This window comes from Enhydra lutris, unplaced genomic scaffold (genome assembly GCF_002288905.1).
Source record: "Enhydra lutris kenyoni isolate GAN:26980312 unplaced genomic scaffold, ASM228890v2 scaffoldscaffold40, whole genome shotgun sequence".
Taxonomy (NCBI): Eukaryota; Metazoa; Chordata; class Mammalia; order Carnivora; family Mustelidae; genus Enhydra; species Enhydra lutris.
The window spans coordinates 6,787,388-6,815,055 of record NW_019154124.1 but is presented as its reverse complement, the minus strand read 5'-3'; the positions used below and the strand labels follow the sequence as shown (position 1 = coordinate 6,815,055).

At 36.3% G+C, this 27,668-nt stretch overlaps 1 protein-coding gene across 6 annotated transcripts in view; it reads right to left on the bottom strand.

Moving 5' to 3' along the window:
- Positions 1 to 27,668, bottom strand: part of LOC111155257 (protein tyrosine phosphatase, non-receptor type 12) — an 88,888-nt gene that overhangs the window by 43,215 nt on the left and 18,005 nt on the right. For all 6 annotated transcript variants that reach the window (XM_022515367.1, XM_022515366.1, XM_022515364.1 and 3 more), the window contains one exon: positions 6,422 to 6,530. In XM_022515367.1, coding sequence (XP_022371075.1) covers positions 6,422 to 6,530 — 109 coding nt within the window. The remainder of the gene's footprint in view (positions 1 to 6,421; positions 6,531 to 27,668) is intronic.

Here is a 27,668-nt window from a genome sequence, read left to right as displayed (position 1 = left end):
AGAATGTTTGTATGTTTATCAATGCTCTGTTTCTTATCTCACTTGATCTTCTGGTAAATGGGAATATTTAGTAGTCAGGATAATGACAGTTAAGTAACTACACGAAGCTTCCTCTCACCATTGTTTACCAGTAACAAGGAGTCCCAATTAATTACCCTTATTCATGTGGAATATTAGTCTCTAGTTAAAGTATCTCAAACACGGGACCCAGTACAATAGTTGGTTTACCACTGGATCCTCAGTAAATGTTTCTGGGGATTGTGAACCCAAATGAGAACAGTGGCTCCCAAATGATAGTCAATACTGGTATCAGGCTGTTACATCCATGCTGGTAATTTTTTTTTTTTTTAAAGATTTTATTTATTTACTTGACAGAGAGAGAGATCACAAGTAGGAAGAGAGGCAGGCAGAAATAGAGGGGGAAGCAGGTTCCCTGCTGAGCAAAGAGCCCTACGTGGGGCTGGATCCCAGGACCCTGAGATCATGACCTGAGCCGAAGGCAGAGGCTTAACCCACTGAAACATCCAGGTGCCCCCATGCTGTTAATTTTTTAAAAATATTCATTGATGAAAATTTTATGCATACACAAAAATAACAAACTAAATCCCCATATAATCATTGCCCTGTTTTAATAATGTCAACATTTTTAAGTTTTTATTCAAATTCCAGTTAATTAACATACAGTGTAATATTAAATAATTTCAACATTTTGCCAATCTTATTTCATCTGTCTCTAATCATAACACCTGGAGGGCTATAAAAGCAAATTAAAATACAAGATTTCTAAGTACCATATTATTATTTTTTTTTTTTTAGATTTTATTTATTTGACAGAGAGAGAGAAAGAGAGCACAAGTAAGCAGAGCAGCAGGCAGAGGGAGAGAGAGAAGAAGGCTCTTTGCAGAGCAGGCAGCCCGATGCGGGTCTTGATCCCAGCACCCTGGAATCATGACCTGAGCTAAAGGCAGACAACCAACTGAGCTGCCCAGGTGCCCCCTGAGTACCATATTCTGTAAGAAGTTTGATTCAGTAAGTTCAAGATGGGGCAGAAAAATGGCTTATTTTAAACTCTAAACCACAAATTTTGTAGTCACTGCTTTATACTAAGTAATCATAGTATATTACTGATAATTTTATAAACCAATGTTGGTTGTTTATATAACATAACACATGATCACATGTATTTTCAGTTTTTCATTGGTGCTCCTATGAAGCATAAACATGTGTATAACTTAAAGAATATTAAAGAAATGAAAACAATCATTCCTCTCCATGGTTTTGCTGACTGCCTCTAAAATCTCCCAAGAATCCAATTCCAAACAGATAAAACCAAGATTGGCCACACAGGAGGCTCTCTAAAGCAGCAACTTTTCCCCCCCAAATAAACATCAACAACCTATGGCAACAAAAAGAAAATATTTAGATATTGTCATCTCCAAAGAAACTGAAACTTCTTATTGATTAAATCCTAGGCCTCAGGGAAAAACAAGAATCTTCATAATTAAATTATAGTACAATATTACACTGATTCATCACTTCTAAAGGCTAGCCAGCTTGACTTTAGTCCTCTAAGCAAACAAAGCACAGATCATTCTTGACTAAAGAGCATCTAGATATTTCTTAATTCTGGAACTGGCCTCAGTATTCTACTATAAAATAAATCAAATCTCTAAGATAGCTCTAGAAAAACCTATATAATCTTTGAACAATGATGAAACTACTTTTAATGGAGCAGAAGCAAAAAGTCTGCTCTTGGCTATTTCAACATTGTACTAGAGGGTCTAACTAGCAGAACAAGGCAAACGAGGCATTCAGATTGGAAAGGAAGTAGTAAAACTGTCATTATTTGGAGATAAAATGGCTCAGTATGTAAAAAAAAAAAAAAATCCTAAGGGATCCATAAAAAACTATTAAACTAATAAATGAGTTCAGGAGGGTCACTAGATTTTAAAAAATCAATACAAAAATATAACTTTTATTTCTATGTGCTAGTAATAAAGAATTAGAATAAAATAATTTCATTCCGGGGCACTTGGGTGGCTCATTTGGTTAAGTAAGTGTCTGCCTTTGACTCAGGTCATTATCTCAGGGTCCTGGGACGGAGCCCCACATGGGGTTCCCTGCTCAGTGGGGAACCTACTTCTCCCTCTCCCTCTGCCTCTCCCCCAGCTGTGCACTCTCTCTCACACAAATAAATAAAATCTTTAAAAATTTTTTTTCATTCAGATAAAGAATTAAAAAAATAAATACAAGACTTGTGCACTGAAAACCATAAAACACTGCTGAGAGAAATTAAATATTTAAATAAATGGAGAGACACAATTTTTTTTTTAAGATTTTATTTATTTATTTGACAGAGATCACAAGTAGGCAGGCAGGCAGGCAGAGAGAGAGAGAGAGAGGAGGAAGCAGGCTCCTCGCTGAGCAGAGAGCCCGACGCGGGACTCGATCCCAGGACCCCGGGATCATGACCTGAGCCGAAGGCAGAGGCTTTAACCCACTGAGCCACCCAGGCGCCCCCGAGAGACACAATTTATGTCATAGACTGAAGAATCAATATGGTTTAAGATGGCTTTTCTCCCCAAGCTGATCCACAGATTCAATGCAATCCTTATTAAAATACCATTAGGGTTTTTTGCATAAATTGACAAGCTGATCCCACCATTTATATGTAAATATAAAGGAACCAAAACAACCAAATATGGGGTGCCTGGTGGTGGGAAAATAAATGGACACAGCTACTTTCAAAAACAGTATAGCGGTTTCTTAAAAAGTTAAACATAAGCTACCACAGATCCAGAAATTCTATTCTGGGGTATCTATCCAAGAGAAAGAGAGCCATATGTCCATATAAAGATTTGTGTGGAAATGTTCATAGTATCATTATTCATAATGTTCATCAACCAGTGAATGGATAAACACAATGTGATATCCTTACAATGCAATACTGCTTAACAATAAAAAGGAATGAACTACTGATAGATACTACGACATGGATGAATCGCAAAAACATGCTTCACGAAAAATCCAGACATAAAAGACTACATATTGTGTACTTACATTTACATGAAATTTCCAAAATAGGAAAAGCTACAGACAGAAAGCATTAATGGTTGCCTGGGGCTAAGGACTACAAACTGGCATAAATGATCATTTGACGGCTGACAGAAATGCTCTAAAACTGCATCATGTCAATGGTTGCACAACTCTATATAAATTTACTAAAAATTATTGAATTGTATATTTAAAGTGGGTAAATTTTATGGTATGTATATTATACTTCAAAACTTTTAAAAAATACTGTCTGAAAGCACTGGATATGCTAAACATATCATAAAGGAAATTGGAAACATAAAGGAAACATAAAGGAAATTGATAACTTACTTTTTTTATATATATATTTTATTTATTTATTTGACACAGAGAGAGACAGACAGTGAGAGAAGGAACACAAGCAGGGGTAGTGGGAGAGAGGTAGGCTTCCCACTGAGCAGGGAGTCTGACATGGGGCTTGATCCCAGGACCCTGCTTTTATGACCTGAGCTAAAGTAGATGCTTAACAAGTGAGCCACCCAGGCACCCCAACTTATATTCTTTTTATGACAGAAAGCAAATATATATCTCTAAGTCTAATTGCTTTTAATATAATTTTCCAAATTAAAATGACTAGAAATGTATTGGAAACTGACTTATCAAACCTTAAATAACTTAAAAGGAAAAAAGATATTGCCAGTCTGACTATAGCACAATGATGAAGAACTCAGGATCTAGGGCAAGGCTTCTCAACCTCAGCACTACTGACATTTTGGCCTTGTGTAATTCTTTGTTGGAGGAAGAGATACAGAAGAAAGACATACTAACCTCCAATTAAAATTGTATCTCTTTTCTATGTTTCTAGAAAAGAGAATGTCTGTCTGTTTATCAATGCTCTGTTTCTTATCTCACTCGATCTTCTGGTAAATGGGAATATTTGGTAGTTACGGTAATGAGAGTTAAGTAACTACAGGAAGCTTCCTCTCACTATGTTTGCCAGTAATGAGGAGTCCCAATTAATTACCCTCATTCATGTGACTGTAGCCTCTGTATTACAGGCTGCAGCAGCATCCTTAGCCTCTACCCACTAGATACCAGTAGCAGCCTGCCACTCCATATCCCAGCTGTGACAACCAAAATGTCTCCAGATACTGCTAACTGTCTCTTCTAGGGGCAAAATCACCCTAGTTGAGAACGAGTGCTCTAGACAGGAATTACCGGAGTTTAAATTTTCATCTATTCTATTAGCTGCGTGACAAGCTATTTAATTTCTCTCTCAGTTGCCCATCTGCAAAGTGGCATATACTAGTACTTACCATAAAGTTTTGTTGTGATGATTATGGCAAATAATCCATTTACTACAGAAACTGACAAAAATACAAATTAAGGTTTTTATTTATTAGAGGGCCAATTTTATAGCACACCACTGAACTTCTCCCTCTGTCACTATTTAAAATTGTCAAGCTTCCCTCTTCTAGTCTCAGCTTTCTCTATGTGCCTCATCCCCACTGTATTATCCTCAATACCACTAACCACCATCTGAGACACCATAGAGGTTATTTGTATTTATTGCCCATTAACCCTTGACTAGAATATAAATTCCACAAGGGCAGGGATTTTTGACAGTTTGTTCTCTGCTGCATCTCCAGCATATAGTATAATGCTAAAACCTTTCTGTAAAATGAATGAATAAAACAAAACATATGAAAATAGAAAGCTGGAGCTGTTTAAGATTCATCTCCCCAGATGACAGAAAAAGAAGTAAAGAAACTGTCTCTTTAAGACTATGTGCATTAATTCCAGAGTACATTAAGAGTATGTTGAGATTATGCTGCTTAACAAAACTGTCCAGAAACCCAGACCACCCACCATTCTGAGTGGGACTAGTAAGAAAGTGGAGTGTGTTTTCCAAAAGCTGAATGTGTAGATACTAGGTGCTAGGTATAATTCTAAGCTTTTTAACATGCACATGTATTATTATTTCAACCTCCATTTTATAGATAAGGAAAAAAAGGAACAGAGAGATAAGTTCAAAATTAAATAAACAGCGGGTGGTAAAGCTAGGATTTGAACGTCCAGAGCCAAAATTCTTCACCAGTATACTATGTACACTTGCCACTTAGTAATTCTGCCAATACTGGACACCCAGTTTCCAGACGAGAATACAGTTGAACAACAAGAAAAAGATGAAGGATTAAATTTACGCAAAAAAGACAGTGAGAAAGAGAGGTACGAGGCAACTTGAAAGAAGGGTATCATGGAAGAAGACAATTTCAGAAACAGACACGTCAATGGCACTGGCAGCAAAACAGTAACAGAAAGGAGTAAGCACTGAAAAAAAGACTACAAAATCTGGAAGAAAGAAAGTCAATGGAAACTTTATCAAATTCATCTTAGAGAAAACAACCTTTAAAAATTAATGAGATTTGTCAATTATATCTCAACTTAAGGCTGGGGAAAACAACACATGAGAGTTGAGGGAATGGTACCATGGAATGTAGCTATTTCGAGACAGTAGAAGGAAAAGAAAAAGACTATTAGCATCTTTAAGAGATAGCATGTACAATGTAAAGTTTTTATATAAAACAGGAACACACTTACGTATGCATGCTGTTTTAAAAAAAAAAAATATTTTATTTATTATTTGACAGAGAGACACAGCAAGATAGGGAACACAAGCAGGGGGAGTGGGAGAGGGAGAAGCAGACTTCCCGCTGAGCAGAGAGCCCAATGTGGGGCTGGATCCCAGAACCCTAGATTCATGACCTGAGCCAAAGGCAGATGCTTAATGACTGAGCCACCCAGGCACCCCAAGTATGCATGCTTTTAGAGTTAAAGGTATTTTGCTAAAAAACATGTTTTTTAAAAATATAATTATATTATTATAATATAATGGTATCAGTCTAAGGTATACTCTCAGAGACACATATTCAGACTACTGAGAAAGCAGGTAAGCAGGCACGAATCACCTTATGGTTCATTTTTTCATGCATAATTAATTAAGGTTCTACTTGTGAACAGATAAGAATACTTTTAGCATTTTATAAAATCTATTCCATTATATTTACTGAATTATCTATTTTATTTTATTTTAACAAAATACCTTCTTTGAACAGGGAGTGCACAAAAGACATTCCTACTTGGATTTTTTTTTTGTTTGTTTAAAAGTATCAGTAATCGTGACACTTAAAGAAGAAAGCAAACAACAAAAACTACTTTCAAAAGAACAATGAAGCACAATTATAAGCTATCTTACAGTGTACTTTAAACAGAGAAGTTAATTACTAACTCCTTTACAGTCAAACTCATTAGGAAGAATAAAACTAGTTTAGGTTACAAGCTGCTAATGAACATTTTCAATCGTCCTATAAGAGCATTTCAAACTTACATGGCAGTATGTCCTTATATCTGTTCTTTTTAACATTTTCTTCTTTTTCTCCAGTAGCTGTGGGATAAATCTTTTCTGTTCTATATTTGGTAGACAATCTTCTTAATCGCTTAAAATATAAACAAAAAAATTCAAGTTTATAAAAACAATATTTTCAAAATTTTAACGATTTATAAAATATAAATTCCTTACAACTCATTTTCCTGTTTTTCTAAGCTCACAGTATCTCCCTATCCCTTAATAATTAACCCTGGGGATAATTTTTTTTAACCCTAAAACACAAGATTAATTTTCCAAGTAGCATTGAAAGGGGACACTAAAAGTAAGCAATTTTATTTAAAGAAATCATTAATAAGTTGAGGCAGAATATTTAACTCGGTCCTTAACTTACTCAAGTAACCTCTATGTTTAACTATGGGTCCCTAAAATCAAGTAAATCATGCCTAAAAGATTATGTACAAGTTTCTTTATTCCTTCTCTCAATAAACCTTGGGCACCCATGATGTGCCAGGCTCCTTCCAAGGCATAAGCTAATAATTACTTATAAGACACTGCAAAACAAAGTTCTTTCATATTGAATTGGAAATGTCCAACAAAGACCAATTCTGCTTATTCACTGCATTACAGAAGTGGTTTGTGAGTTAGTGACAAATTCTTACCACATATGGCAGTAGGGATGTTCTTTGGGCTGGAATATTTCTGCGTGTCAGTAATACACTTCCTGCTTTCAGAATCAGTGAAAGTCAGCATTGTGAATTGTTTAAATTCACTACTCAACTACATTGCTGAAATTTAATTTCAAAGAAGCCTACTTTCTTCCAAGCTTAAAGACATATTGAAGGCATTCTGGTTTTACTATTCAACAAATTATTGAATACAAATGAAATGAACAAAAAGTCTGGTAACATTTAACTTTTTCACCATTTTACTTTTGCTACTTGTGATGCTGATGTTTAAGCAACAGAACTTTTTTTTAAAAATCACAGAACTTAAGATTCTTAACTTACTATTGTTATGATATATTTCAATATATAGCACTTGAAATAATCTTATAAGCAGACAATTTTACACAGAATAGTGAATCTTTTTTTCTTTGAAAAACTACTAAATTTTATAATGACAATAAGAGACCTAAAACAGAAATGCACATTTTTTTTTTTCAGTAAGAAAAAAGACTTATTAGAATCTTGTTCTGCCTTGGCACAATGCTAAAATTAAATTACCCACATTTATGATGCTATTTTCTATGGTAATAACGTTCTCAAAAGTAGGTTAGGGAAAAAAAAACAAACCTACATTTAAAAGTAGATGGGATGTGGGAGGGTGTGGGAAAACCAAAACTTCAATACAATGCTGGTAGAAGAGAACATTAACACAAGCCCTAAGGAGGGTAATTTGACAATTGCAAATACACATAACCCCTTAACCCAGCAAGTGTATTTCTAAAAATTTATCCTCTAAACGGCACATGTGAAATGACATATTATGCACAAAGTTATTTACTGCAGCATTGTTAAAACAGCAAAAGACTGCAAATAAAAGTCTATTAATAGAGGACTTGCTAAATAGATTTGTCTCATTCATACAACTAAATATCATATAATTGAAAACAAGGAAGCTCTTTATATACAGTGATATGGAAATGCCTCAAAATAAATACTAAGTGTAAAAAGCAGGGCACACAATAGCGGATATAATACACTACCACTGGTGTTAAGAATAAAAATATATTTGCACTTCCTTGTACACGTGCATAAAGTATCTCTGGGAAAGAAACTGAACAAGGTTGTTATTATGAGTGAAGAACAGAAATGAATAGCTATAGGAAATGAATGGGAAAGAAACATAACTATATGTATTTCCTACCTATTAGAAAATATGAATATTTTGCCTATTCAAAAAATTAAATGCTAAAGGGGCACCTCACTGTTTCAGTTGAAGGAATGCAGGGTCATGAATTTGAGCCCCATGTTGGGTATAGAGATTAGTTAAATAAAAACTTAAAAAAAAAAAAAAAGATTTTAAAAATTAAATGCTAAAAAAAATTAAAGGAAAATAGGAAAGATTACTCGTGATTTTCTTAATCCATATTAACAAGACCCTCCCAGTTATACACATACACATCTTACATATTTAATTACAATCTCTATTTTTTTGCTCAAAGATTTTAATTTTCAGTTATTTATAAAATCTTAATGCGTTACAAAATATTGTATGTGACTGACTTACAGAAGGTTATCAAGGAATTAGGTAAAAATCACTGAAAATAAATGTATATAACTACAAAGAAAAGGGAAGAGGGGATGAATTTAATTATAAAATGTTAATGCACTTCTGGAATACCTGTAATCACTCCAACATTTCCTTTTTTACATGACGAATTATGTTGATTGAGAAATGGGCAAAATAAATTTTTATGTGGAATGACTACATTTTTCAAATAAACTTAAGAACGCTATGATGTACAAATAAACATTGAGTCTGAATTTTTATATATCCAGTTTTCTTAAAGCCCAGCACAGCATGGAATGCTTTCTACTTCAAGCTTCCAATGTCCTATTAAACTAAGTCTACATAAGTAGTATACTTAAAAAGTTTCATACTCATCAGCAATACTCATCTCTGGTGTAGAATAAATAAAACAACGGTGGTCCATTAAACATGAAAACTTTGTACATTAAAAAAAAAATTCTACCCAAGTGTTTTTAAAAGATATCAAGTAGGGTCTTATTTCCTAACAAAACAAAAAAAAATAAATCCAGCTTTACAGTTAGTTGCTTGAATTAAAATTCTGGATCTGCCACTTTCTAGCTGTATGACAATGAACCTATTTAACCTGTGTCATCTTCTGTAATATGAGGATAATACCCACACTCAGTAAACAAGCCTCCAAATCTTATCCATCTTTTAAGTCCCGGCTCCTTCAAAGTTTCTTAAGCCTCTCATGCAAAAGTAATCTTTCCCTTTTGAATTCTTCTTAGATTTTATATGCCCTCTTAAAACATCATTTCTTTCTCTTTATGATAAATACATAAAGAGAATACATCGTATTTACCAACTAAACTGTAAGCTCCATAAGATTATAATCAGATTAATATTTGTAATATCCTGTACCCCAGAACATATTAACAGCTTGTACGTTAAAAACATTAATCTTAGAATAAGATTTGAATGCCGGCCTAAACAAAAGATTTTGTTCTTTTAATACATCAAAGTTAATGTCCAAATAGTGCTAGAAGTAGAGGTAGCACCAAAGCTCATATAACTATATGAAATGGAAGTATCTACACGTAATTTCAATTTAACTTCCTGGCCACAAATTCCATTGTCTCTAGGTGAAATTAATTACTAGGAAATTAATTAATTGAGAAATGCTGTAAAATACTAAGGAATCTTATTCATAAATATACCGCCTGTGACAGACTGTGTGAAAACAGCACTGAACTAAAACACCAATAAAGTAATTCATTTATTGGGACACCTGAATGGCTCAGTCATTAAGTGTCGGCCTTCAGCTCAGGTCATGATCCCAGGGTCTTGGGATTGAGCCCCACATGGGGCTCCCTGCTCGGCGGGGAGCCTGCTTCTCCCTCTCCCACTGCCCCTGCCTGTGTTCCCTCTCTTGCTTTGTCTCTGTCAAATAAATAAATAAAATCTTTAAAAAAAGTAGTTAAGTTTAACATAATTATTTAATATAAACCTAAGCAAGAAAGTACTCTGAATCATTTACTATCCTAACTGGGCAAATTGTAGCCAAACGGTATTATTTACATAAACTTTTAAATACCATATCCTGTTACCATATGGATTTTTCAACATGCAAACAAAACAAAAAGACTAAGATTTTCAACTGTCTACCCTTAACCATCTTGAGAAAGTCACATAATAAATTCTTTTAAATAATTTCTTATCTCAGAGTTACTGTCCTAAAAGGTAAATCCAATCATTTTTAGTCCCTCACTTAAAAATCTTCTGGGTCCATCATCTCCAAGATAAACTACCAATTCCTTGTTTAATTATAACATTCTGAATGCTGCCTATTCAATTTCGTAACTTCTTTTCTTAACACTCTCTTACTTAAGAATCTGATGCTTCAGCCACATAGAATCACTTACCACCACCACCACAAACAATCCTCCGCCCCCTCAACATCACAGTTTGACAATTTTTACCCTTGCTAGTGAGTTAACAGTAGAACCCTGGCTAAAGTGTTACTTCCTTTGTGAAGCTTTCTTGACCCATCCCTTAACGGTTCCTCAGCCCCCAGCGTCGAAGAGTCCGAATACATTGCTGTATTACCGCTTGTGAGATTTCAATCTTGCTGGTCTCATCTACTGAACTATAAAGGCACAAACAAGATTATCTTACTAGACTTGACAGACCAAGATCTAATGCAAATCACATTTTAAAATGGGTGAATTCATTAACTTATTGAGCTTCCTCAGACAAGTCATACAGATGTCTCTAATACATTAGAATTTATGATGCAAATAAAAACGAAGTTTAATATTCAATTGTTTTAAAGTTCCAAATTATTTTTTACTTCTTAAAACACAAAAGTTTTATTCCCTTAATCCTAAATCAATAAACTGATTCTCAAAAGCTTCTAAAAGTCACACGCAATGTAACTATCCTCTTTTAAGGTATCCATTTGTGTGTCAAGATTTGAGTTTCTTAACAAGGTAGAACAGTTTCATTGTTTATCTATGGCTCTAGCTAATAAAAACGTGTGTTGTGTGATGTTTGCTGAATCTCTCCAAAGAGCTGTCTACTGGATTGTCCACTGGGTGTCTCATGGGCATCACAAACATGTCCAAATAGCACTACCATTCAACAGCTGCTCTAGTCTAAAAGCTAGGAATCATCTTGATTCCTTCCCTTTACCTCGCCTACAATATCCAGTGCATCAGTAAGCTGTATTAGCTCCACTTCTAAAATATATCAAATTCTCTTCATATTCACTGAATACTTAGAATTCAAAATATGTAGAGATAAGAATTAAACTTAATTGGGTGGACTTTAAATCAGAACAACTAAGAAAACAATGGACACAAAAAGTAATAGAGACGGATGGAACATAATTAATTAAATACTGGAGCTCAAGACTTCTTATGCTGTTACCAGGCCACACACTACTGCCCCAAATTCCTCGACGTCAACACTTAAAAAACGGTATAAGTTTCATAAGAGTACTTTCAGTAAACATGCACACAAGAATATACAATTCAGAAAATTGTACTTTAAAGTGAAATAAAAATCAAATTACACTTTAAGCTTAAAGGTTATACTGTACCAAAATATAATACCTAACCCATAAAATAGTAATGCATTTGCCACTGACCTGAAAAATTTCTGAGGCAATTACTGGAGAATCCATCTGAATTTTATTTTATTTAAAAAAAATTTTTTTTTTAAATATTTTATTTATTTACTTGACAGATCACAAGTAGGCAGAGAGGCAGGCAGAGAGAGAGAGCGAGAGGAAGAAGGAGGCTCCCTGCTGAGCAGAGAGCCCAATACGGGACTCGATCTCACGACCCTGAGATCATGACCTGAGCCGAAGGCAGAGGCTTAACTACAGGCGCCCTAAAAAAATTTTTTTAAAGATTTTATTTATCAGAGAGAGAGCACAAGCAGGGGGAGCAGCAGGCAGAGCAGGCAGAGCAGGCAGAGGGAGAAGCAGGCTTCCCGCTGAGTAGGGAGACCGATGCAGGACTCTATACCAGCACCCTAGGATCATGACCTGAGCCAACGGCAGACGCTTAACAGTCTGAGCCACCCAGGCGTCCCTATTTCTTAAATTTTTAAAAAAGACTCTATTTATCAGAGAGAGAGAGAGAGCACGAGCGCACAAGGAGAGAGAGCACAAGCAGGAAGAGTAGAAGGCAGAGGGAGAAGTAGGCTCCCTGCTGAGCAAGGACCCCCCCCCCCACCCCTGCCAATGCAGGACTTGATCCCAGGACCCTGGGATCATGACCTGAACCGAAAGTGGACACTTAACAAACTGAGTCACACAGGCATTCCTATTTAAAATTTTTTTTAGAGGGAGCAAGTGTGAGTGAACATATGTGAGGGTGGGGGTGGTAGGAGACGAGGGAGAGATTATCTCAAGCAGACACCTTGCTGAGTGTGGGGCTCCATCTCACAATCCCAAGAACCCTAAGATCATGACCTGAGCTGAAATCAAGAATCAGACACTTAACCAACTGAGTCACCCAGGGGCCCCGAATCCATCTGAAAAAATTTTAAAGATTTATTTATTTATTTATTTATTTATTTGACAGAGAGAGAGAGAAGGAGAGAGAGAGAGAGAGAGAGAGAGAGAGGAGATCATGAGAAGGCAGAGAGGCAGGCAAAGAGAGGGAAGCAGGCTCCCTGCTTAGCAACGAGCCTGATGCGGGGCTCAATCCCAGGACCCTGAGGTCACGACCTGAGCCGAAGGCAGAGGCATAACCCACTGAGCCACCCAGGCACCCCTCCATCTGAATTTTAAATGGGTGGGGGCTTCGCACATGTGTGGCACTAAGTAGTAACTGTTAAATGAATAGATTCATCTGGTTTTATACCTGAAACATGTAACCGTCATCTGTCACAAAAGCCACTCAACTGTAGTGTTACTAATACTACTATAGAAGTTATAGATCATTAAGACAAAACAAATTTTTTAAAACCCCAAATATAAAGTAACAGCAACAAGTAGTAAAATCAGAGTCTAATTTCCACCAAAAGTATACTATCTCTAACCAGCTTTACTTAAATCTTTACAAACCTATTTATATAAAAATATGCATATCTGTAATACCCATTTACAATCAATCAAAACAACCAAAGGGTCTTTAAACTATACAGCTGCAACATCTACCTTTAACTGCAAAACATGCAACTCTGCCTTTCAAAATGCATCTTCCTATCTTTGTTCACGCTTTACCTACTGCTATACAACAGACTAACTTGTCTGCCATTCTTCTTCGGAGAGCAAGCTGTGTGTTCTTACTTGAAGCTAAGTCAGGACTAATGGCCAAAGGACATATTTTTAAGTAGTGCCAATCATATGAGTCTTTGGGTAACAAAATGATTTTATTATTTATTCATATTGATTTTAATGCTTTAGTTATTTTCCTAATAGTATACAATCAAATAAACTCCTCACTTTCTTCTAGCTCACTAAAGAAATCCTCTCACTAAAACATTTCCTGAGACTAGTCCTAAGCACGAAACCTCATCTTCCACTTCCTCCCAAAGTGCTTCCTCATCTCTACCCACAGCCCGTTATATTTACCTCTAATCTAGGACATACCCCAATGTTACTTACATATGCATATACCATTAGAACACGAATTCCCTGAAAATGCAGACCATGTCTTCTTTCTATTAGTATCAGCTACTACAAGCATAATCCATGACAAACAGTAGTGAGTAAATACACTGTTCAGGCCTTCTCTGGTGGTAATGTTCAGAGAAAATTAATACAAATCAGAACTGACCAGGATACTTAAGAACCAAATTTCTCTGCCCTCTTAACATTTTATTAGTACTTCACAATGGGGCAGGTTTGAGTCAGAGGAACTAGGGTTCAATTCCTAGTTCCATCAACTACTAGCAAAGGAGATCTCTTCAACACAGCAGTTTTTAAAATACTCCCTGAAGGGGTAGCAATAGACCTTAATTTTGAGAACTTGTCTTTGTTTTTTAAAGGTTTATTTATTTGAGAGAAAGAGCGTGCACACATGTGCGAGCGTGTGACCACAGCGGGGGCAGGTGGAGTGGGGAAAGAGGGCGAGAAACCTAAGTAGACTCCGTGAGCATAGAGCATGACACAAGGCTTTATCCCCTCACCTTGAGATCATGACCTCAGTGGAAATCAAGAGTCAGATGCTTAATGGACTGCGCCACCTAGGTGCCCCTTGACAACTTGTTTAGAATAAAACTTTGTACTATATGCTTTGTATTTAAAAATAATAAATACAGCAAAGCATAAAAACTAAAAGGAAAAAAGGTTATAAAAAAATTCACAAGTCTATAATCATTTTTTGTTTATCGGGTTTTTTTTGCACAACCTATTCAACAAGCAATACTTCCTTAAAGGAAAGGTTCCTGTTCTTGGGTCGGAGAAGAAAATGCAGTGCTTTCTCAAGATCAAAGTAAGTCAAGGGCCACCTGGGTGGCTCAGTGGGTTAAAACCTCTGCCTTCGGCTCAGGTCATGATCTCAAGGTCCTGGGATCGAGCCCCACATCGGGTTCTCTGCTCAGTGGGGAGCCTGCTTCCTCCTCTCTCTCTCTCTCCCTCTACCTGCCTCTCTGCTTACTTGTGATCTCTCTCTGTCAAATAAATAAATAAAATCTTTAAAAAAAGAAAGATCAAAGTAAGTCAAGAAGATGTAATGAAAATTTATCCTCTACCTGCAAGTTATATTCTTATGGAAATAAAGTACAATTTCATTTGAGTTAAGAGGACACTAAAACTGCTTTGTTATATATATTAATTTTATTGAAATGAAGGTATTTAATACAACAAATGGCAAAGAAAAGTCTTCCTAGATTTGATTAATTTATTTGTTTCTACACACAGGTTCTCACCTTTTCATTCATTCCTTCTTCATCATCCTTTATTTATCTAATGCTCCTGTAGCCATTTAACTCATGAAACCACTGGTTCTACGTTTTGCAGGTTAATTCAAATTCAAATATTTTGTCCCATTGTCTCCAAATCAAACTGCTCAGAAATTCCAGAATTTGGGTAGTAAATCTATGGCTCCTGACCATGATCTGGTGATGTGTCCTGATTTAACAAAACACTGTCATTAAGCCCCTGTTACCCTTTTGTTTCCATAGGGGAATACCCTACACCAAGCCCAGGCTCTCAAAGTATTCCAAAGCAATCAGTCACCAATCTCATTATTTCATAACATAGAGTATAAACATACTGTAAAATTGAGAATACAGAGTTCCAGCTTTAACACATTAAGCCACAATAACATCAATTGTCCAACTAAAAAATTAAGGACAATCCCCAAATTAATAGCATGGTTGCAGAATTCCTGTTCGTCTTTGCAAAAACAAATATAGCACAGGAAGAGTGACCTTAGCAGTTTAAGAGTTCAATATGTATTTACCACTATATGGAAATAAATTATTTTTTTGCTCAGCCAGGCTGCCACAAAGCTGTGGTCAACAGACCACAGTTCTAAAGAGAAACCTGTACTTACTGGTGAATCATTAACTCCCAAACCCCTTAAAAATTTCAATCTTCTCTTTACCAATTCTACTGAAACTACTTTTATGAAGTCACCAATAATCTCCAGATAGCATCAAAGTCTCAAAGCCTCAATTTCTATATTTAAAACAGGTGATCCTCCCCTTTTTTAATTCCTTTCTTAGATTCTATCAGAAATGGTCTCTTGATTCTCCTCTTACCCTGCTAATTAGTCTTTTCTGCCTCCTCTGCTTCCCAACCCCTAAAATGTTGTGTTTTCTATGGAACTATTCTTTCCTCAGACTTCATCTTTTAGCAAGTTTATCCCCTCCCCATTGTGACTTTAGCCAAGTACATTTATGATGATTCCAGAATCTCTATTTCCATATTCTAGTTCCATATTCAAATGGCTTACTGAACATCCCTGAACATCCCCAACAGCAATTTAAACCTAACTAGATAAAAAGAAACCTACCTGATTTTTCAAATGATTCTATGTCTCTTTTTCATGGCACCTCTGACCTCCTTACCCATTCAGGCTTAAGACCTGGTAGTTTTGGCCTTTTCCCTCTTACCCCACTTGCTTCCTCTCGCACCTAATCATTTTCAAGTTCTGGTGAGTGTAGCTCATTAAACAACTCCCAAACCTGGACCCTTACTTTCCAGTCCCACCGCCAATGAAGACAGAAAACTATTTTAATATAGGATATAGGTAAGTTAATTTTCTTTGCTCTAATTACAATGTCCTTTTGATTAAAAACGAAAAGATTTAAGAAACACTTTGAATGAGGGAAAAGAACTTGGTGGGTGTAACAATATAAACACTATAAATAAATGAATAATTTATTTATGTAATAATTATCTTTTTTTTTAAGATTTTATTTATTTGACACACACAGAGAGAAATCACAAGTAGGCAGAGAGGCAGGCAGAGAGAGAGGGGGAAAGCAGGCTCTCCGATGAGCAGAGAGCCCGATGTGGGACTCAATCCCAGGACCCTGAGATCATGACCCAAGCTGAAGGCAGAGGCTTATCTTAACCCACTGAGCCACCCAGGTACCCTGTAAAATTATTTTTAATGTGACAATTAAACTAATTAATATAAATCAAGGAGTAAAGACAGAAGAAATCCATTTATTAAACCATGCATGTAAAGCACCCAACATAGCACCTACCATACAGCATGTCTTTAAATACGGAAAAATTGAGATGAGCGTGTAAGATTTACTAATAGGTGTGGAATTTAAGGGCAATTTTTATTTTATTTTAATTTTTTTAAAAAGATTTTATTTATTTATTTGACAGACAGAGATCACAGTAGGCAGAGAGGCAGGCAGAGAGAGAGGGAGAAGCAGGCTCCCTGATAAGCAGAGAGCCCGATGTGGGGCTCCATCCCAGAACCCTGGGATCATGACCTGAGCTGAAGGCAGAGGCTTTAACCCACTGAGCCACCCAGGCGCCCCTTAAGTGAAAATTTTAATTAGCTGCCTCAGATTAACCGAATTGGCAGACACCAAATTGCCTTTATCTGTATACTCAAATACTGCCAAAGTTTTGTTCTTAAAGAGCATTTTAATCCTCTTCTGTGTGTACCCTAAGATTTGATGCCATACTCGGAGTAGGATACTTGAGACCACACTGATTATTAGCAGCTCCAGTTCCTCTCTAAAAAACTCAGAAAGCAATTTTTAACTGTATACTGTAAGTCTACTTAGGCCCATTAAACAAAATAAATCATAAGCCAAAATCTAAAATGGTACAAAACAAACTGTCATTGATGTTCTCTCTAATCTTTCCACAATCAATCTATATACAGAGACAACACAAGTCCAAATTGTTATATATATCCAAAGGCTTGCAAATTACCTGGCAAATCAGAGTAAGTCTACAAGCCACACATTTGCACCTTTCCATTTCAACTTCCCAAGTCTAGTTAAATACATAAGGCATTACTATTAAGAAATCTGCTTGCCAATTTTCCTATGAATGCACAAAAACACTCTTTGTTTAATAAAAGGTATTTGTTTTGAGATATAAAAAATTAAGTGTAATAAATGATCTGCTGAACACAATCATTACCACTTTTCTAAAAGGAGAGACCAAGGAGAGATAAAGTCATGCTAAGTTACCAAACTTTTGTCTGTAGAATTAGGTTTTAAATTCCTAATAGAAACACAGTTTGGCAATTCCTCAATAGGTTAAATATAGAGTTACAACCCAGGAACTCCACTCCTAGGTATAATCCCAAGAGAATTAAAAATATGTGTCCACACAAAAACTTATACACAAATGTTCATAGCAGCATTATTCATAAGTGCCAAAAAGTGGAAATACCCCAAATGTCTATCAACTGATGAATGAATAAACAAAATATGGCCTATTCATACAGTGAGCTATCGTTCAGCGATAAAAAGGAATGAAGTACTGATAACATACTCAACAGATGAATCCTGAAAATGTTATACTACGTAAAATACACAAAAAGTGTATCTTATATGATTCCATTTATATGAAATGTCCACACTAGAAAAATCAATAGAGGCAGAAAGTAGATTAGTAGTTACCTCGGTATTGTGAAAGGGAGAAATAAGGTGTTACTGGTCATGGGCTGGGGTTTCTCTTGGTGATGAAATGTTCCAAAACTACATAGTGATAAAAGATGTCCAGCTTTGTGAGGTGCACTAAAAACCACTGAAATGTATATTTCAAAGAGGTGAATTTTATGGTATAAATGAATTAATCTCAATACATGTGAATGTACCTCAAAAAGCTGTTACAAAAAATCCTTAAAAGGAGGTTGTCATATTGTTAATAGTAATTATTGACAGCATCAGGGCACGCTAACCAAGGCATCCAGTTCCATCCAGTAATAAAGAATATCCATCCTCCTCAAAATGGGTATTACTAAGCTCCTGTTCTTTACTGTAGACTTTCTCATTAGAATATTAATTTGACAGGGTCAAACATAACAACAATGCAGAATTCGAATGAAATAGGAGTAACAACAAGAAAGTACAAACAAACAATTAGGTCTACTAGAAACTTTGGCCAGTGAACTTATAGTATGTAACTTTTTCAGGAAAGGTTAGTAAGTACGATGAGTAAGAAAGATAAAAAATACAGGTTTTAACATAACCTGATGTCCAAACTGCACTAATAACCTAGAAGACTAGATATTTAAGAGGAAGAGAGAAAACAGAAAATACTGAGGGAAAATGCTAAGCTATCTAAAATTAGGGTTAAAATCTAAATGCTATTGCTTCTGTAACTCTAACCCAAGATAGGAAAGAAGACTAAAATCAAAGAATTAAACCCAAACCTGGTAATTAAACAAATATGTGATCTTAAAGCTTTTGTATATTTCTCTGAGGAAACAAACTGGATGTTATTTTTGATATCAAACATTCAGATTACTTGCAAATAGTATTTCATTCTGGCATTATTTTAAAAGCCTTAATCCTGAAAGGCCAGATAATGAATATATGCACCCCAAGTTACTTAGGGCATTAGTTTGTCTTCAAATTTCTCTTTGTAATAATGATATTATTATGTGCTCCTCTTTCTTCCAACATGTAAAATCAAACAAAAATGATTTGTTTAATGTAATACCTAAAATAAAAATACAAACTTATGGGGCATCTGGGTGTCTCAGTCAGTTAAGTGTCCAACGCATGATTTTGACTCAGGTCATCATCTCTTGGGGTCTTGGGATCAAGCCCCATGGTGGGCTCTATGCTCAACAGGAAGTCTGCTTGAAATTCTCTCTCCCACTCCTGCTACCCTCCCCCAATCATGCATGATATCTCACATGCACGCTCTCATTCTTTCTCTCTTGCTCTCTCTCTCAAATAAATAGATAAATCTTAAAAATATACAAACCTATGATATAAGGGAAATACATAACTAAAAAGAACTTCCAAGTATCATCTAGAATGGGTGTCTTACCTTTTAAGGCAAATGCAATCAAAACACAATGACATATCATCTCACATCCACTACAATGGCTACTACCAAAAAGTTACAAAATAAGCCAAAGTTTTAAATAAAAGATGCAGTATTTTGACAGCTTTTCAAACTGTGTGGTCAAAGTCACTGAAGAGAATATACTAATATATTCACCAGAAGAAACTTTACTGAGACAAGCATAAGGTATGTCAATTGTAAAACAGTCTTGAGAGGAAAATGATAAATAACTGAAACTTCAGCTGATTTTAAGAACTAAAACTAAACTAGAAATATGATGCCACATAACTATCCTGTATGATGAGAGCATTTGAAAATGAATCATGGGGCATCTGGGTGGCCCAGTGGGTTAAGTAAGCCTCTGCCTTCCACTCAGGTCATGATCTCAGGGTCTGAGATCCAGCCCCGCATTCGGATCTCTGCTCAGCGGGGAGCCTGCTTCCCCCCTCTCTCTCTGCCTGCCTCTTTGCCTACTTGTGATCTCTCTCTCTGTCAAATAAATAAATAAAATCTTAAAAAAAAAAAAAAGAAAATGAATCATAAGTTTTGTTTTATTATGACTGGTAAACATTTATAAGCTGACTGAAGCTTCTCCGTGCTACAGATGAATATATAGAAATACCTTGATATAAAGGGCTCCCACAACCCAACAACTGCAACAAAAACTAAACACCACAATTAAAAAATAGGCAAAGGACTTGGGTAGATACTTCTCCAAAGAAAATATACAAATAGCCAACACACACAGGATTAGATGCTCAACATCACTAGTCAGGAGGCAAATGCAATCAAAACACAATGACGTATCATCTCACATCCATTACAATGGCTATTACCAAAAAAATAAAATAACAAATGTTGGTGACAATGTAGAGGAACTGGAATCTTTGTGCACTACTGGTGGGAGTGTAAAATGGTACAGCCATTATGAGAACCAGTATGGCAGTTCCTCCAAAAATTTTAACTTGAATTACCAGATGATCCACAAATTCCACTTCTGATAAATAAATAAAATCTTAAAAAAAATTAGATCGTTTGCCTCTACTCTTGAATGTTTGAACAGTTATAATTTTCAAAATACATCTACTTTTTCAGTTTGCTGACATACTGGATTCAGACACTTACAAAAGGAAGAGTGATACTCAATTACCACCTTCGTGAGGATGACTGATCCCACATAATTTTCTCCTAATCTAGCCCATATGCCAGGTTTTCTCTTAGGTGCTATAGCTACAGTGATAAACAGGACAAAATCCTGACTTCATGTAGCATACGGTCCAAAAGTATACCCTAGTTGTACAGCATTTATCATTTCTGCCTTTTATATCCATCATACATTTACATGGTTTAGCCCATCACTACCACAGCTGCTGCCAACTAAGATTATAATTCCCTGTGACAATTTTTTATATTTCTCTTTATTCACCGACAGTGCCCAGTGTTTTCCATATATTATATATCAAATAAAGCATGGGAAGTCTTTTAGATGTAATGGTAACAGGTAAGCACATTCAGATCACATAGTCAATGAAATTGGACCCTACTGTCACAGTTATAACACATTTAGTTCAGATAATATAGTCTGCGTAACTGGAGAGTATATACTTAAACCCCTTTTATTTGGTTATTATATTACCTACAATGTCACCAAGGAAAGCTTCAATCTTCTATTACCAGGGGAAGGTATGCAAAATAAATGGGTCACATAATACACACATATAAAAAAAACCTATCAATATATCCTTAGGAGGTAAGGCATATTTGTATGTACCTTATGTATATACATACACACGTAAAATTTAAACATGTAATACATTAAATTTAATATTTTAAAATTTATACAAGCAATACATGCAGATGCTAAAACATTCAAACCATACTGACAAGTTGTGTCATGTATTTCCAAGACCACCCTCAGGTTCAATGATTCACGACAGGTCATAGGACTATATATACAGTCATTCACAGCTATGATTTATTACAGCTAAAGGATACAAAGCCAAAGCAGCAAAGGAAAAGACGCATAAAGCAAAGTCCAAAAGAAACTAGGGATAAGCTTTCAAGAGTCCTCTCCTAATGGAGTCACATAAGACCCATTTAATTCCTCCAGTAACAAGTTGTGACATTTGTGAAATGTTGTCTACCAGGGAAGCTTTTTTAGAGATTTAGTGCCTGGTGTTTTCAATGGGGCTGGTTCCGGCCTACCATGAGCCAAAACTCCAGATTCCCAGAAACAAAGTAAGTGTCCAGCATAAACCATACACATATAGTAAAGACATGGTGAGCCACTCTTATCATGGAATGATGGGAACCCTCCCAAAGGGGCAAGTTCCCAGAGACTCTCCAAGAGCTAATCTTGCAAGCAGGCCTTTCTAAGGACAGCAGTTTCAGGCTTGCTATGTTAAATCTCTTATGCACACAATTATAAAATGAAAAAAATAACTCCTCCTCCTCCTCAATATTCTTTTCCTTAGAAGTAGCCAACCATGTTAAACCTCTTTATTGACAGATATTTTATTTTGTTTCACAAAAACTGCTACAGTGAAATACTTGGACGTACTATTTTATGTACATAGCAAATATTGTAAAGAAAGGATTCTTTAAAATATTGACATGCTGGGTCAGAGTACATACAACAATTCTACTAGAAGTGCCAAACTGCCTTTTGGAAAAAGGTTTCACCAGTTTACATTACTATCAACAGATCAAGAATGCCAGTTTTTCTATCTTTTCCAACATTTGTTGTCTCAATTTTTGAATTGCTACAATTATCAATTTTTGGATTTTACAAAATTTGGTAGAATCTGGTGAACATCTTCCCCCAAATTTAATGTTGATTTATCTTTCTCTAATTATTAGAGAAGTTGATGACTTTTCTCCATGTACAGTAATTATTTACATTTTTCTTCTGTTAATTACCATTCATAACATATGTTCGTTCTTCTTCTGGAGTGTTCTTTTTTCTTGAAATATAGAAGCTACTCATGTTTTAGATAACCCATCATCTGGTAAATGTATTGAAAACATTTTCTCTTAATCTATTGCTTATTCTTTGCATTACCTTTTGTTATCATAGAATTTTTTTTTTATTCTTATGAGGTCAAATCTGACTCTTATTATATTTGTGCTCATTCTAATTCAGAACTTGGTTTTACCCCTAAATGATGTTCCACTAATATCCTTACATAGGCATACTGACTTCCTCTAAGCAACTATTTATTACATTAAAAAAAAAATAATGGTGGATATTACGTCTTTTTTGAACTTATTTTTGAGGTGGGGAGGGGCAAAGGAAGAGGGAAATAATTTTAAGCAGGCTCTATGTCCAGTAGAGAGCCCAATTTGGAGCTTGATCTCACAATCCTGAGATTGTAACCTGAGCTGAAACCAAGAGCTGGATGCTTAACCAACTGAGCTACCCAGGAGCCCCTGAACTTGCTTATTTTAAAATAAAATGAGGAAATCTTATGATTCAGCTACTTTTTATATTACAAAAAGAAGTTTCAGGCAAAGTGGTATTCTTCTACATCACTTTGTGAAGTGACAATTCTCAGGTACCCAGCTAATTTCTAATAGGATGAGGATATCAGAGTGATTCAGTACTACACTGTCAGTTTGATTCCTTTGAGACATACAATACTGCTTGTATAAGCCTTAGCATTTAATGTGTAGTGTGGGTATGCTGACAATCTCTGGGGTTAAATTATTTTAGAGCATATCCCCCGTAATCATATCGTTTTTAAAAATTTATTTAACCGGGGTGCCTGGGTGGCTCAGTGGGTTAAAGCCTCTGTCTTCAGCTCAGGTCATGATCCCAGGGTCCTGGGATCGAGCCCCGAATCAGGCTCTCTGCTCAGCGGGGAGCCTGCTTCCTCCTCTTTCTGTCTCTGCCTGCCTCTCTGCCTACTTGTCTGTCATATAAGTAAATAAAATCTTAAAAAAAAAATTTTTATTTAACCTAAGGGCACCTGGGTGGCTCAGTGGGTTAAGCCTCTGCCTTCAGCTCAGGTCATGATCTCAGGGTCCTGGGATTGAGCCCCGCATCAGGCTCTCTGCTCAGAGGGGAGCCTGCTTCCTTCCCCCTCTCTCTCTGCCTGCCTCTCTGCCTACTTGTGATCTCTCTCTCTGTCAAATAAATAAATAAAATCTTTAAAAAATAAAAAAATAAAAATTTATTTAACCTAGAGAGGGAGAAAGTGAGAGAGCAGATATAGTGTGACAGCAGGTGTGGGGGAAGGGGCAGTGCAGGGGAGAGGGAGAGAGTCCTAAGCTGACTCCTCATCAAACCCAGAGCCCAATGTGGGGCTCAGTCCCACAACCCCAAGATCACAACCTGAACCAAATCAAGAGTTGGATGCTCTAACCAACTGAGCCACCCAGGTGCACCCCTTCTGGATTCACTTTAAAACTCTTTTCTTATAAAGCATTCTGTGACCTAACAGTATGTGATTTTTCCCTTTTAGGAATCTTCATTGCACAAAAATGTGAATATACTTAATGCCACTTAACTATACACTTTTAGAAATGGTTAAAATGGGTAAATTTGATGTACATTTTACTATAATTTTAAAAAGTTGCAAAAAAAAAAAAAAGAATCCTTAATGGCACTTTGTTCTATAGTATTATGCTCAGTTTTTGCATTAGTGATTTTATACATCATTATTTCCCCATCTCTACTGAAAATTCCCTTAGGAAAAAGATCACATATACAGGAAAGAGAACGGAATTTAAATGGGTTGAATTTGCCAAAAAACTCGGAATAACTCACTTCCCTCTGAAATGAATCAAATTTAGGATAATTCTACATACAATTCATTCCAACTCTGATGTGATTAAGAAATACAGAGGTGACCACTTAACATGTTTTTATAACTTCAGTAGGTGAAAAGGAGCCTATTAGCCTTACTTTTACATATTAAATTAGTGCTGACCTCTACTTTCAATGGAGTTTTGGTTCAATGAAGTTATTACACTGATAAAAGAGATTTTAAAAACATGATAATTATTTATCATCATATACCACTGAATAATATTTATCAAAATATACACTAACTAGGAGAATATATATGAACAGAAATGTTTTGATTGATAAGTTTGCAGAGAGAAAGCCATCTCCCACTCCCACCTGTGATTAAAAATGGTTAACATGGGGGCGCCTGGGTGGCTCCGTGGGTTAAAAGCCTCTGCCTTCAGCTCAGGTCATGATCTCAGGGTCCTGGGATCGAGCCCCACAACCCGGCTCAGTGGGGAGCCTGCTTCCCCCCTCTCTCTCTGCCTGCCTCTCTGCCTACTTGTGATCTGTCAAATAAATAAATAAAATCTTTTTTAAAAAAATGGTTAACATGTAGCATGTAAAAAAAAAATTCCATGCTAAAAGCTATGGGACACTAACATGTTCAATCTACACTCAAGTGTATTTAAGGTAAAGGATTCTGACAAATAGTTGTCAGCCAGCAGATACGTTAACAAATCCTAAGGTGTCAGACAACCACTTATTTTAATAGGTTAAAATATTGTGCCAGTCACTCACTCTCTCAAATTAGGAATGGATGATCATACTGCTGGTGGCAACAAGTGCACTGAAAGAGGCAATAAAACATAATAGTTAATAGCAGAAGTTTTATAGTTGGGATTGTTCTGCCACTTACTATCCACGTGACCTTGGGCAAGTTCAGATTCCTCATCTGCAAAAATAGGACTTGGGTCAGTCTGAGGATCCAATATAAAGAACCTGGTAACATTTCTTGCAGAGTTCATTATATAAACAAAAGATACAGCATTTAATATATACACACCATTATTTGTGTTATCTTGTAAATATATTTTATAAGTACATTATAACAATTTATTTAACAAGATTCACTGAGCACCTATCATGTAGCCATTGACTAGGTACCAGAAATATAAAAAGATAAGACAGATCCAGGCCACTGGATCTTAGAATCTCTGAATCTGGATCTCTGCTCACTGAAGTCCTTACAACCCAGTAAAAGGAATGTATAATTGCAGTATGATGTGGCAAATTATAATAGAGACAGATGCAAAGTACCATGGGAGCAAAAAAAAAGAAAGGATAAATATGTTATACCTTTACTCCGTCGAACTCTATTTACTTCATCAACAGTGGTAATCATTAGATTACCACTGACTGATGCACCTTTAAAGGGAAAAGTTCTGCATGGCATTACCTACTATTTGAGGTATACTGCTCCCAACGCCCTTACCATGTTGAAGGACAACTTTGGTATCAGTTTCCTCATCCGTAAAATGGCCATAACAGCTTGCTCATTGGGTTGTAGTAAGATGTATGAGAGTTTATTAAGCACAAACTGGCACCACCGCAACACTGTAGGGTTTTAAAATCACTTCCTTGATTCCATAATCCCTGGGCTTTAAGCCAGCTCTAGCTGCAATGGATGACCACCTTGCTTCAGTGGCAGAAAGCAATGTAAACAGCAGCACAACGATGGCAGCAGAGGGTAGAAACGGGAGAAGAAGGGATCCAAGGTTTAGAGAATGGAGAATAATAAGCCAAATCAATAGACCTGCAATCACTCCCTTCCCCAGTTTCTTTTCCCTAAAATGACTATGGCAGGTTTACCTTTCAGGACAACTCATATGTACGACAGGATTTCACAAACATGGTAATTCTCCTACTGCTTTAAAAAGTAAAATAAAAATCTATTCTAACCTATTAAAAACTGCCTAAAACTCCCTTAGTATCTCCTATTCCTCAAAAAAATGCAAATTTGTCATACCCTCTTCTCAGTGCTTCTGACAAGGTCACCCATGACTCCTAATCACCAAATCCACATTTAAATTCAAATTCTCTTTGAAAACCGTCAGTCCATTTGGCCTCCACACTAACCTCCAGATTCTGTTCCTAACTCTCTAGCAAGCACTGAGAATCTATCAACCTCAAGTAAACATGTGTCTCTAATGTTCTGTATTCTTCTCTGTTATTCTCAGTATATATTATCTCAGAAACATCACCTTCTTCCATGAGTTCACTAATTACCCATACACAAAAAAATTAAAGATCTGTAGGAGAAACCAGAACACTGATCTGAAATCTATGTTCACCTCAAACTCAATACATCTACAACAGAACTCAGCAGTACCCAACTCCTTATACCTTTCCTCCTGTATTCTCTATCTCAGCACTATCACTCAGTGTCCAACTTAGCTTAGGTGAGTTCTTCCTCATTTTTTTAAAAAAGATTTTATTTGTTTATTTGACCAACAGAGATCACAAGTAGGCTGAGAGGCGGGCGGAGAGAGGAAGGGAAGCAGGCTCCCTGCTGAGCAGAGAGCCCGATATGGGGCTGGATCCCAGAACCCTGGGATCACGACCTGAGCCATCGGAAAGCAGAGGCTTAACCCACTGAGCCACCCAGGCGCCCCTCTTCCTCACTTTCTAATATGACCAAGTCTTGTGAATAATACCTAGGAAATGCCTTCCAAATTCATCCTTTTTCCTCATACTCACTGGCATTATCTTGAGGCCCTCCTGCTTCAACTAATGGAAAAGCTTTAAATGATCTCTTATTCAGTCCTTAACTTTCTGCATTTTATTCTCCACACAGCAGCTAAGGTGATCTGTTAAAGTTAACATCATACCTAAGAGTAAAACCCAAAGGTTCTCATCTTACTTACAGTAAAAGCCATTCTTACAATGACCTACAAGAACCTAGACAGTTGGCCCTAACTCCCAACCCAACCACAAATATAGTACTTTCTTCATCACCTACTCTGCTCAAGCACAATGGCCTCCTTCAACACTCTTAACTTAGGTCCATGGGCACTTAATGCTGTCTGGAATGCTCTCCTCACAGATAACTGAATTTCAAGCTTTGGTTCAATGTCCTAACCAGCTTTTCTAATAGTATCTCCTATACCTATCATATGACAGATAGATCACATTAAAAGCCTATTTTTCATCCTTCCTGTATCAAAATCGTATGTGACTTTGCAGTTCTTTTGTTAAAAAGATGAAATCTACTTCCCCACTCCTTGAGGTGGAGATGGCATTGTAGCTTGCCTTGGTCAACAGAAAGTGATTAAAGTGACACTGTGCCAGTTCCAAGGCTA